The 14,154-nt window shown below is 45.9% G+C and overlaps 1 protein-coding gene across 3 annotated transcripts in view; it reads left to right on the forward strand.

The window, feature by feature from the left end:
• The window catches only part of LOC103735528 (DNA (cytosine-5)-methyltransferase 3B), a 39,073-nt gene extending 26,216 nt beyond the window's left edge, over positions 1–12,857 (forward strand). For 2 of the 3 annotated variants that reach the window (XM_008834829.3, XM_029564376.1), the window contains 13 exons: positions 679–801; positions 971–1,015; positions 2,270–2,349; positions 2,595–2,707; positions 3,137–3,323; positions 3,874–3,958; positions 4,458–4,603; positions 5,159–5,249; positions 5,725–5,873; positions 6,930–7,015; positions 8,965–9,034; positions 9,734–9,852; positions 11,401–12,857. In XM_008834829.3, coding sequence (XP_008833051.1) covers positions 679–801; positions 971–1,015; positions 2,270–2,349; positions 2,595–2,707; positions 3,137–3,323; positions 3,874–3,958; positions 4,458–4,603; positions 5,159–5,249; positions 5,725–5,873; positions 6,930–7,015; positions 8,965–9,034; positions 9,734–9,852; positions 11,401–11,542 — 1,436 coding nt within the window. In that variant the 3' untranslated portion in view covers positions 11,543–12,857. The remainder of the gene's footprint in view (positions 1–678; positions 802–970; positions 1,016–2,269; positions 2,350–2,594; positions 2,708–3,136; positions 3,324–3,873; positions 3,959–4,457; positions 4,604–5,158; positions 5,250–5,724; positions 5,874–6,929; positions 7,016–8,964; positions 9,035–9,733; positions 9,853–11,400) is intronic. The other variant, XM_029564377.1, reaches the window with a different exon arrangement.
• The last annotated feature ends 1,297 nt before the right edge of the window (positions 12,858–14,154 follow it).

The raw sequence follows: 14,154 nt of genomic DNA on the forward strand, positions 1-14,154 counted from the left end.
TTTGTTTGCTTGTTTGCTTGTTTGTTTGTTTTTATGAGACAGGGTCTCCTGGCCTGGAACTCTATATGTAGACCAGAGTGGCTTTGAACTCAGATCCGTCTGCCTCTGCCTGCTTCCCAAGTGCTGGGATTAAAGGCATGCTCTACCATACCTGGCTTAATCTAATATTTCTAGATAGTAAAACTGATTTCAGTTTCTTTAGTGATGACTTAATTTGTATATTCATAATATACATTCAATGATTAGACATCGATTAAGGAATGTATAAATTGGTCATTTTGGACCTGACCTTCAGTGTGGACTCTCCTGACTGTCATGGCAGTTCAAGTGTTCAGTAGCTGTGTGTGCTTGTTTCTCATTGTGTTGGGAATCCCCGTGCTTACCCCAACTGTGGGTTGAGCCTCTGTTCTTTGAGCTATGAATAGAAGGATGGATGCTGTTATATACACAGATGTTTGTTTACCAGGCACATGAGTTAGTCCTGGTTCCTGGATGAGAGGAACTTTGAATTTGCTTCTGTTCTGGGTTACCTGCCCAGAGGTCTGTACAGCCATCATATCATAGTCTCCTGCTGTAGATGCTGGAGGAGCTCAAGCAAAACATGGGCTTGTCCTAGGCCCTCCTCCTGGACCCTCCTCCTGGACCCTTCTGTTAAATCCCTGTGCTTACCTATCACAGAGAGCAAAAGTCGAAGACGCACAACAGATGACTCTGCAACTTCTGACTATTGTCCCCTACCCAAGCGCCTCAAGACAAACAGCTGTGGTGGCAAGGACCGTGGGGAGGATGATCAGAGCCGAGGTGATTAGCGGGACTCTGAAAGGTCTGAAAGGTCTGGAGATGCATTGCACATTACCTGGAGCAGCAGGCTACCAGGGCCACTGCATCATGGGATGGAGTGTTGCAGTGCTGAGGGATCAAGGAGCACCTTCTGACTTCATCTCATACCTTGTCCCTCTTTCGTCAACAGAGCAAATGGCTTCCGATGTTACCAACAACAAGAGCAACCTGGAAGGTACTTAACTTAACCCAGCCCTCCCTTCTCAGGCTGCCTCAGCCTGCCTTACCATGCCTTTTCCTCCTGGGTTTAATCCAGAACCCTGGGCTTTGACCTAGGTCAAAACCTATTTCTGTTCCCTGTGTTTTACTTGCTATCATTGAATCAAGTGGTGTGATTGCCTTTAAAAAAAATTCCTTATTTATTATTTTATGTGTGTGAGTGTATTACCTGCATGTGTGTAAGTGTACCCATGGTGTGTGGTCAGTGCAGGTGGAGGTGAGAAGAGGGTTTTGGGTCCTCTGAACTGGAATTATGGACAGTTGTTAGCCGCCATGTGGGTGCTGGAACAACCCCCGGTTCTCTGGAATAGCAGTTAGTGCTCTTAACCATAGTGCTTCTGCAGAGCTTGGTGGAGACTCAGGCAGATGGAAGAGAATACCTGGAGACTCAGTCAGCTTAGTACAACAGTGAAACATCACCTCAGATTGTCCTGACAGCCTCCACACAAGCAGTGGTATTAAACAACAAACATACAGGTACATGTTCAAAACACACAGAGCAAAAGAGCACAGGTGGAGAGTTGGCTTGATGAAAAACCCAGTATTGACCACTGAAGAACTTCAGCATGCATGAAGTCATGTATGTAAATGCATACGCACACACACACAGCACAAAAGAAATTGAGGAAAGACGCATGATCCTAGACACATACCACCCTGGGAATGTTGCAGTTTTGAACAAGCTATGGCGATACTGGTAATGATGCCCCACACATCATTCCATGTACTCAAGAATGAGTCCTCCACCTCTTTTTACCTCTCTTTAGAACAGTCTTAGCCTTTGTAAAGGTCTTAGACCTAGCACTATATCTACTCAGTTCAGTTGAATCCAAGGCAGAGGAGCATACTAGGAAGCATCAGAGCACCAGAATTGCAAACCTGTTTTTATGGTTTGGCCTGTCACCAGCTACCAAGCTAATTGTATTTGCCATTTGTGCCTCAAGGTTAGAGGGTTTAAATGTTCATATGGTACATGGTCATCCTTAGTCTGTGTTTGGCCTCTTTTTCTGATTTGTTGATTTGAACTAGACTTTCCCAGTCTTTGAAATGGTGACAGCTACTCTGAAACACCGCACTGGGCATGTTACAGAGATTCTTTGCACATTGCTGACTTGCAGCAGATGTTCAGAGCTGTCAGGCTTGAGGCTTAAGCAGCTGATGGTAGTAGGCCCTTGATTTCCGTAACTGTGACACCTTATCTTTCTTGCAGACAGCTGTTTGTCCTGTGGGAGGAAAAACCCTGTGTCCTTCCACCCACTCTTTGAGGGTGGGCTCTGCCAGACATGCCGGGTAAGTCTTCCTGCCCCTTCCTTTCCTGCCTTCTCTCCAGCTCTTCTACCCTTACCTCCCACATAGTCCCTGCTCTGGGCCCTAGTGAAGACCTTCCTCAGACCCCAGCCTTCCTAATTGGGGCCTGGTGCTGCAGCAGAGAAGTCCATCTGCAAGGCGCACTAGGGCCTCAACTAGACTCGCTTGGCTAGACGGACCCGGCTGTGCCAGATCCACAGTTTCATTTGTGTTTCTCTGGCTACCAGGATCGCTTCCTCGAGCTGTTTTACATGTACGATGATGATGGCTATCAGTCATACTGCACCGTGTGCTGTGAGGGCCGTGAGCTACTTCTGTGCAGCAACACAAGCTGCTGCCGGTGAGCATCGGGCCCTTGGGGCTTGACTTGAGGGCTGGGCTCCCAGGTGGTTCTCCACCATTCCTACAGACTGCTCAGAGCTAACTGGTGATCCTGGGCTGAAATGAACTGAAGACAGGGCCTGCAGTCATTATGTGTATCTGGTGCTTATGACCAGGGACTGGAATAGATACATAGTGATGTGGTCAGTCTAGATGTGTATGTCAGGGCTGTAGGGTTTTGGGGGGGCGCCTTCCTTTGATCTGTGGCCTGACATCCTGATTTCTGTGGAAGGACCTGTGACTTTGAAAGGGAGTCAGTGATATTTAAGGAAAAGTTTCCTGGACTAGGAGGTTGAACTTGAGGCAGTGGCTACCATTCCCTGAGGAAGTTGAATCTGTAGGACAGCTTCCTGGTAACAATGATGTCTTTTCTGGCCACTGGGCATAGGTGCTTCTGTGTTGAGTGTCTGGAGGTGCTGGTGGGCACAGGCACAGCTGAAGAGGCCAAAATGCAGGAACCCTGGAGCTGCTACATGTGTCTCCCTCAGCGCTGCCATGGTGTCCTCCGACGCAGAAAGGACTGGAACACACGCCTGCAGGATTTCTTTACCACTGTTCCCGATCTGGAGGAATTTGTAAGCCACAGGCACAATCTGGGCTAAATAAATAGTACTAGACCAGTCAGGGATGGATAGCAAGATACTTTACATCATACCCTTTGTGCATTTCAGAGCCTCAGCTTGATGGGCCTTACTAGCTGATCCCTCTAATATAGGTATCACTGCTTTGATTATGGCCTGAGGATAATACTACTACTGCCTGTCTCATAGGTTAAGAGGCCTTGTCAGTTCACACTTCTAGTATATACAGCTGTCCCTGCCTTCTTCAAGTGCTGCCTGATGAGGGAATAAGAAGGAACCTTCTAAGTTGGTGACTAGGGCAGCTGCTCCCACATTGTTGTAGGGGTTTCTCTTCTGTTCTTAGAGGCCCTGGGCAGTTCAGCTGTGCTTCTATCTAAGGTAGAATGTCCTGGTCTATGCCAAATGCAGGCTAGCCTGTCACACAGGTTCTCTCACCACAGCTCCAGGGGTGCAGCAGGGTGGGACTCCATGAGGCATCAGCCCAGCACCCTCTGATGTTGAATGGGCTCCCTGCACCTTCATCACCATGTCCCTTACCTATCAGGAGCCTCCCAAGTTGTATCCAGCTATTCCTGCAGCCCGACGACGGCCAATTAGAGTTCTGTCCCTGTTTGATGGAATTGCGACAGGTGAGTTTGGGACTTCACCTGAGGATTCTCTGCAGGCAGACTAAAGGAGGCTAAAGGCCTCCCCCAGTTGGCAGTTGTAGACCACTGAAGGGCCTTCATTGTACCTGTTCTTATGTTATTCCATGGCTTTTTCTTGTTCACCACCTCTTTGAGGTCTTTTTGGAGGTTTTTTTGCTTTTTAAAAAATACTTGTGTGTCCTGTATGCACCCCCATGCATGCAGTTTCCTTGAGCCAGTAGAGGGCATCTGATACACCAGAAACTGGAGTTACAGGCAATTGGGAGAAACCATGTGGGTTCTGTGACTGAACCTGGGTTCTCTGCTAGAGTCCTAAGCTTATCTGGGCAGAGCCCTGGGGTCCCCTGGAGTTGACACAGTCACTCCTAAAGAGCCAGTAATGAAGTAAGAAGTCCTCATTCTGCCACAGGGAGAAGCAGTGGGGTTGAGCCGCTCTGCACTTTGCCTTATTTGTCCTCACCTTTCTACCCGCCCCTCACAGGCTACTTGGTCCTCAAAGAATTGGGTATTAAAGTGGACAGGTACGTCGCCTCTGAAGTCTGTGCAGAATCCATCGCTGTGGGAACTGTGAAGCATGAAGGGCAAATCAAATACGTGAATGACGTCAGGAAAATCACAAAGAGAAATGTGAGGCTGGCCTTTGTCTTGACTCTCATACTCCTCGTTACCCCTCTATACCCAGAGCCTGAGCTGGTCCTGGTCCCCCATGGCGTGTTGTCCTGTCAGGCCCAGGGCTGGGGGTAGAGGAGAACCTGGGGACTATTTAACTTGAAGTGGCAAAACGGACTACTTAGGAATAATCTAGGATGACTTAATATGAGTATTGAGATTTCTTGGGTTAAAAGTAGAGTTGCTGGTGAAATAAGTTTCTAGAATTGAGTTTTCCTGGCGTTTTCCTTAGAATCTAAGCTTTCTCTTTTTTTCTTTTCTTTTTTGAGACAGGGTCTCCCTGTAGCCCCAGTTGGCCTGGAACTTTTTGGCGTTTCCCTTAGAATCTAGGCTTTCTTTTTTTTACTTTTTAAAGAACAGTTTTATTATTTTTTATATCCTGGTTGAGGTTTATTTTGCTGATGAAATTTCTAGAATTGAATTTTTATAGCAGTTCCCTTCAGAAACTATGCTTTTGCTTCCCTCCTTCCTCGGGCTCATCCCTGCCATTTGTTTTTGTTTTTTTCCCTTCAGATTGAAGAATGGGGCCCCTTCGACTTGGTGATTGGTGGAAGCCCGTGCAATGATCTCTCTAATGTCAATCCTGCCAGGAAAGGACTGTATGGTGAGCAGTCTTCATTGTGACCCCTCCCTCAGTGCCTCTGCGGTGTTGGTCTAGGTGGGGTGACTGAAAAGGAACTGCTGGTAGTTGCTCAGCCTTTCTGACCTTGCTCAGAGCTCTGTCTTAGGTATGCCCATGGCCTGTTACTGTTTTCTTTTACTTTAATTTATTTTTTAGTTTTTGGTCTTTTTGAGACCAGGTTCCCCTAGGTTGGCCTGGATCCCTGCTTCCCAATACAGGGATTAAAGGTATGAGTTATCCTGCTGTGGTGAAGGTCGACTTGCCTCTCCCCAGTGACCGGCCTGGATACTCAGCATTATATTAGCAAGGACACTTCCCATGCCCTATTAGCCTTACTCTAGGAAGGTAGAAGTGAGAGGACATTGGGTCCTTGGAAACCTTTTTATCTTGAAGTGTGGAGGGTGGTGCTTTGTGTTTTGATTGAACCCTGTTCTCTGATGCTCTTTTATGGATGTAGAGGGTACTGGCCGACTCTTTTTTGAGTTTTACCACTTGCTGAATTATACCCGTCCCAAAGAGGGTGACAACCGTCCGTTTTTCTGGATGTTTGAGAATGTGGTTGCCATGAAGGTTAATGACAAGAAGGACATCTCACGGTTCCTGGCGGTGAGTGGCTTAAACTTCAAACAAGAAGAACCTGGCAGGGGAAAGGCAGTGCTGACATTTAGGCAGCTGGGCCTGACTGGAGAAATGATTTCCTGGTGGAGGAAAATGGGGCTAGATCTGGGGAGCAAACAAAGATTTAGCCACCCCCCTTGAATATATGTGAAACCACATCACCCTCTTGTCCTAAGATGCCCCCTGACTCTCACCTTTTGTGTTCTTTTCTCCTCTCTCATCGGGTAATGGCTGTTTGAGGTATGTGGGTAACCAGTACATAAATTAACATACAACAAACATGAGTACATGCATTTATGTATTTCAGTTTCTTTTTTATTTTTGTATACACATACATGCATACATGGCATGTTATGTATGTGTAGGTCAGTTCAGAGTTCATTCTTTCTATTCAGTGACTTGGTTATTGGTTAGCATGAAGCGCCTTTACATACAGGGCCGTCTCTTTGGCCCCTGTTTTTCTGTATTTGCTGAGATTTCAGGTGTGTACCACCAAACCTCATTTTGTACCTTGGTTTTGTTTAAGACTTTAGAACCTTAGCCTCAAAGGTAATAGAACTGGCTATGTACCTGCTGTCACATGAATCACATGGTTGCGTCTTCTCAGGCATACACTCCACTCCCAGCATTGATTTTGAAGTGCTTTTCTCTTCTAGAACATTCTGTCATTTAGCATGTCCTAGAAGAGACCTTATGTCAGAGTGACAGGTCTGATCTGTTCTTTTTACCCACCGTAGATAGACATTACTCTGTGCTCCAGCAAACTCTGGATGGAAAATGGTCTCTCCACTGTTTGGGAGGCCCTTGCCTTTGTTTCTGTTTTTATTTTTTGATACAGGGTCTCTCTGTAGCCACGGCTGGTCTGAAGCTTAATCCACTTGCCCTTGCCTCCTGCATGGGTAGGATTAAAGATGTGCTCCCCCTCCTCACCACTTTGTATCATTTCTAGCTAGGGGGCATACTTGTTACTGAAAGGTCAAACCTGGGTTGACTGTCACTTGGATTTTGAGGTGGCTCCAGCAGCTCCCTCTTTTCTTCCCACAGTGTAACCCAGTGATGATTGATGCCATCAAGGTTTCTGCGGCTCACAGGGCTCGATACTTCTGGGGCAACCTACCTGGGATGAACAGGTAAAATCTCTGAGGGACAGGGAGCACAAATAACACAGTAAAGTTATATCAATGTCAGCTTTGATAGTTCACCCTCTTAGAAAATTCTGGCAGTGTTGGGAAACTGCCCGACTTAGGATGTTAGGACCATTGAGGTGTTACGATGTACTGGATAACTGAAAGTCAACTGTCTGGTTCTTTGATAACCCCACAGGTGGGTTATCAAACACCCATGAACCAGACCACATCAATACTAGGACTGTCATGGACCAAATGCAGCTGAGCTTGATGTTTCTATATCTTCCCTCTTCTTCCTGTGGCTCTTAACACTTCCATTGTCAATAAATGTCTCTGAGATGGACGGGGCCTGTGGTGATTATCTGGCAGTGTCAGTAGCACAGACACTGACTACCTCAGGTTTTCTCAGCCAAAAGCATGGGATTGGGAGGGGAGAAGTGGGTGGCAATGTATGTTCATGGATGGGAAGTTGGCTTTTGATAGATCGAGCATGGGGATGGGAAGAATGACTCATTCAGCAGAACTGAAGGAACCATGTAGACACTGAGTCATCCTGGCAGAAGGGAGAGCCCTGGAGTCATGGTGGGTGGACATTCCCAGACAGGTTAGAGCTCCATCTTCCTGTGTCTTGGAAAGAACTATGCTTTAAACGTGGTTACACATGGGCATTGGGGATTATGGGCAGATAACAGCAACTGAGATGTATTTTGTCTAGTGAAAGGCAGTTAGATAGTAGGAATAGGGCAAAGATGGGGACAAGTGAGGTGGTACATTATAAAAAGGAAGAGATGACAGGTGATTCCTCTGCCCCCAAAGATGCCATCCAGTGAGAACATAAAGGCAGGTGGCAACCTCTAGAGTTTGTAGATGAGCAGCAATAGCCTGATTTAGTACATTGGCTGCTTTTTGATAAAGTACTTGGGGTTTAGTTTGGCAAGATGGTCTGATATATATATATATATATATATATATAGCTGGGATATGCTGGTATGGGCTGGTTTGTCACGTATCAGTTGATCTAAGACTCAGATCTAGTTTGTAAAACTTTTCCTGTTTTATGTTGATAATGATATATTTGTGTGTGTATATGAGGATATTATATATTTGTGTGTGTACGTGAGGATATGCAGATGCCATGGCATGCCTGAAAGTTAGTCAACTACTTGGCTGAGGTTCTCTCAAACATTTAGGTCTCTGGGATTGATTGGACTGAGGCTTGGCCAAGGGCTGGCTTTTACCCAGTGAGCACAGATCTGGGTTTGTGCTTTCTTTTTTTCTGTTGTCTCCTGATTCATGTAGGCTCCTAAAGGTGGTCACTAGACAGCTGGAGGTGAGCTCAAGGTGGTCTGCAGATTCAGGGCTTGGCGTGGATTCCTGAGTGAATTGTTATGCACATATTGATGTCTTCTTTTTGACCTTGGTGTTCCCTGTAGTAATGGATTTTTCAGGTGGATGTTGCGGGCAGGTTTCTGCTATGAAATCTGTTTCTTGTTGATCTTGGCCAAATCATTTGGCAGTGTGGAAGTTAGAAGGGTGAACAGCTGCTGGGAGGTTGCATGCACTTGAACATCCTGAACTTCATCCCAGCAGTGTACGATTCATATTAAGGATGCCCATAAAGATCTAGAGCATTCTCCTCTCAAAAAGGGGTATCACCCTGGGTACGTGGCTCAGTGGTAGAACACTTAGCTATTTTGCATAGGGTTTGGGTCCCACTCTATGCTCCTGTGCCGTGGTGTGAACAGTGTGACCTGGTTAATGTGTTCTTCTTTCAGAGCCTTGGCCTGGGGACACAGACTTGTGCTTTTACCAGGACAGTGTTCATCCTGTGTTGCATGGTCACTGTGGGGTACACTTAAGAAGCAGATTGTCTCTTTCCCTTGACTTCTGAGGTTTCTAGCTTAGACCCTCACTGCATTTGGTAGACAGTAATGGGTTTTGGCTGTTCCCAGGCCCGTGATAGCATCAAAGAATGATAAACTCGAGCTGCAGGACTGCTTGGAGTTCAGTAGGACAGCAAAGGTAAGACGTGCTCCTGAACAGCATATCCCTCACCCTCTGGAAACACCGAATGACCTTGGTGGTATCTGCTTGGTGCCTGCTCCTCCCCTCACAAGATTCTCTGGTGCTGGGCCTCTTTCCCCACATGACTGTTCTGTCCCTTTTTCAAGTACCAGAGTAGGAGATATTCTTGACGAATAATCGCAGTAAGAAGATGCAATTAGACTTTGCGATTGTTGATGTTAGATACATAGAGGCTGTGTTGGGCCCTTGCAGTAATAAAAGAGTGATTGATGCTGTTGCAAAAAATGTTAATGTGCTCTGAGGTCACAGATAAACATTAAGCCCTCCCTGTGCCTGCTTTTCCAGGTCTGCATCGAGCAAAGACCTGCTTGTTGTCTCTCTGGTCGTTCTGTCTGGATGAGTTCTGTTTTCAGTGCTCCTTTTGATCAGAAACTGGTATCTTGGCCCCATGTGATCTGTTCACAGTCACTTTTTGCTTATCACATTCTCTGGTTCCTTCCTCTTCATTAACTTGGTGTTTGTGGGACACACGAAATACCCCTTCAAGTCTCCTTGTCCCTCCCTGTGCAGGCCTGTCCCTGCCACCTCTCTTAACACACGCCCTCCTTCCTCTGCCCTCTCTGGGTGCTTTTGAGCCTGATGTGGGCTTTCCTGGAACCTTCTGTGCTCACTCCATGATGTCGTTTTGTTCTCCAGTTGAAGAAAGTACAGACAATAACCACCAAGTCGAACTCGATCAGACAGGGGAAAAACCAACTTTTCCCTGTAGTCATGAATGGCAAAGAAGATGTTTTGTGGTGCACTGAGCTCGAAAGGTGAGCAAGGCTGCACTTGGAGAGGGAGTTGGTGGTGAAAAAGGACAGGAGAGGAATGTGTGGTCAGGGCCAGCGGCACACATGGACAGTTGTTTGCCTTACTTCATGGTCCCACTGCCCCTTATGTAGCAGGTATATGTAATAATTCCTTGTCAGAATTAGCCCTTATTTCCTGATAGAAATGCTCACATGGTAGTGATGAAGAGGCGTGAGGGCGTTACACAGCTCCAGTGCCACCTGACCGCGCCTATGTGAATCACCCTGACTTTTTCCTGTCCCACAGTATTGGGGCTCTTAGGTATATCAGAGCCCTGAGGAAACCTTGCTGATGCTTCTCCTGCTGCTGCTGCTGATCCCTCCGTAGCCTGCCTATCTGGTCTCTTACTGTGCTAAATTGCCTATTGTCAGTGAACAACCATTTCTTAGAGTTCAGTTTTTCTTTTTACTTTTTTCTTAAAGACTTTCATACTCCATATTTCCCTTAAAGATTTATTTGCTTCAACTAACAGTAGTCTTCAGTTTTTTTCCTTTGGAAGCCATGGTCTCCTTCTGGTGGATGTGTAACTTAACTATGTGTGCTAGGCTGTCCTGACACAGCCTCCTTGAAATGTTGGGTGTACAGGACATGAGTCATAATGGCCCACTTGTAGAAGAAATTTGTAATTAGGAAGACTATAATCTTGTCCAATCTTTCCATTCCCCACTGTTGATCGTCCAGTTAGTCGTGATTGGCACGAAGTAGATCACAGTAGTAAGACCTGGGCTTGAAGTGTGTTCTTTCGGTATCAGCCCACTGGTGCTAGTTCTAGGACTGTTGTAAGCCTGCTCAATACTGAGGTCAGCTCTTTTGTAGCCTCTTTAGGACCTTGATCAAATGCTGTGGGCAATGTGAATTTAAAGGGGTGTTTGTGTGTATGTGTATGCATGCACACATGTGAGTGCATGTGTCTCCCAGGATCAGAATACAGCATCTTTTCACCCTTGGACTCAAGTTACATGCAGTTTTGAACCTCCTGACATGGGTGCTGGGAACTGAAACTGGGTCTTCTGCAAGAGTAGTGTGCCCTTTTGAGCCATCTTTCAGCCCCCCTTCCTATTGAATTGTGATTGCAAATCTGTGTGATCTTATTTTATTCTTTCTTGAAATTGTGTAGCTTGTGTTTTGAAGCCAAATTCATGTCTGCTGGTAGGCTAGCAATCAGTTCTTAGAGTGATTCACATGTGTTTAAAAATGGTTCTCTGAGTACATCTAAGTGCTAGGAACATAGTCTCAGTGCAGGTTATGGATCACACAGGTGCTCTGTGACTATCAGTTGTCAGTTCTGAAGAACCAGTAGATCTAGGCTCCCTGGAGTTCTAGACATGGCTCCTTTAGAGCCCAGTACACCTTATCAAGGTAATGGAGAAGGGTAGTCATGGGCAGAGACTGCCGTAGCTTGATGACTGTCCCAGGTGAGAACTTTCAGAGGAGAGCTGTTCTTGGCATGTGGGAAGGATTGGCATGATGGGCCCTTCTAACCTCATCTTTTCACATTGGTGCTCTCCCAGGATCTTCGGCTTTCCTGTACACTACACAGACGTGTCCAACATGGGTCGTAGTGCCCGCCAGAAGCTGCTGGGAAGGTCCTGGAGTGTGCCTGTCATCAGACATCTCTTTGCCCCCTTGAAGGACTACTTTGCATGTGAATAGCTCTACTCTGAGATGGTCAGAGCTCTGGTGTCTTGTTAGAGCCAGGCCCCAGAGTCTAGAGTTAGAGCCTGAAGGCACCTCAGTTCACCTGTGCGTGGCCTCATCTTGTACCTCAGCTCTCTCCTGCTCAGTGGGAGCAGAGCCTCCTGGCCCCTTGTAGGGGAGCCCGAGGTGCTGCCTCCTTGTGTACAACTCAGACCTGGCTGCTTAGAGTGGCCTTACATGGTGCTCATTCATGTTTTCTTGTACCGAAACTTTAAAACTTGAAATAGGTAGTCAAATGGCTTTTTCCCCACTCCTGGGTTCACCACTCAGACATGATGGCTAAGATACCAAAATGACAGTTCTCCCAGTACTCAGGTCAATGCTGCAAAACCACCCAAGAGAGATTCTGTTTTTAAATGCCCTTGTTTGTTCCATGTTTATTGGAAGATGCCAATGTAAGCATGTAGCTCAGGAAGATGTTCAGGTCCCAGGTATGTCCCCCATCCCTCTTAGGGATAACAGAAGAATAAATGCTGATATATATGTCTGTCTTAAATTTTACCTGGCACCTTCCCCTTGATTTGCAAGGGCTGGAGTCTCCTGTTGGTCTTTGGGAGTATTTCTTAGCATGATGATGTCAGCGGGGATGATGTCATTACATTCAGGGCTATTTCCCCCACAACATTCCCTAGGCAGGGGCCATCGATAGCTAACCCTCCTGGTGACTGGAATAGAATCTTTGGAGGCGCTCAGGAAGAGGTGGCTGAATTAATATAAGCTGCCAAATATTCTCAGTGTCCTCTCCTCCCTATGTGAGGGGCATGAAGCAGGGATCTTGGGTAACCCTCCCCACTTGACCCTACCAGTACAGGTCCCCAGATAGATGCCCTAACTCCTTGTCAGAAGTCAGGGCCAGAAGCACGTGTTTTCCTTTTTTCCCAACATCTAAGAGAAAGCAGGGGAAACTTCGCTACCTACTTGATCTCCTGGAGATTTTTAAACCTTTTTATTCCATACTACATTATCTTTTTAAGGGACTCTTTTTTAGGGGTCACTGGAGATTGGAAAACCTGCATTTCAGAAATGCTATTGTAATTTTTTTTTTGTTTTTTTTGTTTTTAACAACTTTTACTCTAATTACTGGTGCTATTTTGTAGAAAAAGAAAAACCTTGACACATTTGGGGGCTATTTTATACACTTTTTTAAAATCTCAAACTTCTATTTTTATGTTTAACATTTTCATTAAGATTTTTTTTGTAAGTGGAGCCATGTCACAAGTATGAGGACAGTGTGCCTTGTTTCAACAGTTTGCTGATTTTTAGGCTGAAATATGACAGATGCCTAGAGTTTACCTTTTTTTTTTTTTAATTAAAATTGTATTTCTCTTTAACAGTCTGGTGTGTATTTTCTGTTTTGATTGGTCACTTGTGGATTCATCCAACCAAGCACAGGGGATGTGTGGTCTCCCCAGGGAATCAGGGCGTGGGCTCTACTGTAGAGCCATTAGAACTGCATCAGTGTCATCTGCAGGGCCTCCAACAGCATTAATTTTTTGGTCTCATACCTATGGGTGTCACACAACTTGAAGGAGTCAGCCACCTTGCTGCCTCCTCGAGCTTTTTTTTTGAACTACGAAAATTCATATCCCAGGGTTGGAGAAGTCACTCAGTGGTTAAGGGTACTTGTTGCTCTTGCAGAGGACCTGGGTTTGATTCCCAGCACCCACATGGCAGTTAACAACTGTCTATAACTCCAGTTTCAGGGGATCTGATACTCTTCTGACCTCTGCCATCATTGTACAACATGGGTGCATTTGCATACATGCAGGCAGTATAAAAGAGTATAGCTCTCCATTACAGAGGTTGTGCAGATAAAGGAAACTAATGGAGTGGATGGAAATACCTTTCAGTGTCTCCTAGTTTACTTTGCCTTGTCCTGGGGGTTGGAGGTGAGGCAGAGATGCAACTCCCTTCTCACTTTCCCTTTCATGCCCACTGACCCCCCTCACCCTTTTTCCTGCTCAGTGGTTAGGAACACAGGCTGCTCTTGCAGAGGACTCCAATTCAGTTCCCAGCATCCCCAGCTCACAACTGTTTGTAACTCTAGTTCCAGGCGATCTGATGCACTCTTCTGACCTGCACGTATTGCATGCACATGGTGCAATTTTTTATTTATTTGTTTATTTTTTGTCTTTTTGAGACAGGTCTCCCTGTAGCTCCAGGTGCCTGGAGCTCACAGAGGATCCACCTGCTTCTGCCTCCCGAGTACTGGGATAAAAGGCATGTGCCACCATGCCTGGCCATGGTGCATTTTTATATACAAACAAAACACTCAATACATATAAAATGAAAAAAATTTTTTTTGAGAAAGGGTCTCCCTGTAGCCCCAGCTGGCCTGGTACTGGCTATGTAGGTAGACCAGGCTGGCCTTGAACTCACAGAGATCCACCTGCTTCTGCCTCCCAAGTGCTAGGATTAAAGGCATGTGCCAACCACGCCTGGCTAAAATAAATATTTTTTAAAAACCTCAATTTTTGTGGATACCTCTTAGATCAATTCCTAATGCCAAAGCAATAGAAATTCTCACTAATTTGAGGAGGAAGCATAAAAATTTACGTCAGGTTATT

This window comes from Nannospalax galili, unplaced genomic scaffold (assembly GCF_000622305.1).
Source record: "Nannospalax galili isolate Female #2095 unplaced genomic scaffold, S.galili_v1.0 scaffold1357, whole genome shotgun sequence".
Classification (NCBI taxonomy): domain Eukaryota; kingdom Metazoa; phylum Chordata; class Mammalia; order Rodentia; family Spalacidae; genus Nannospalax; species Nannospalax galili.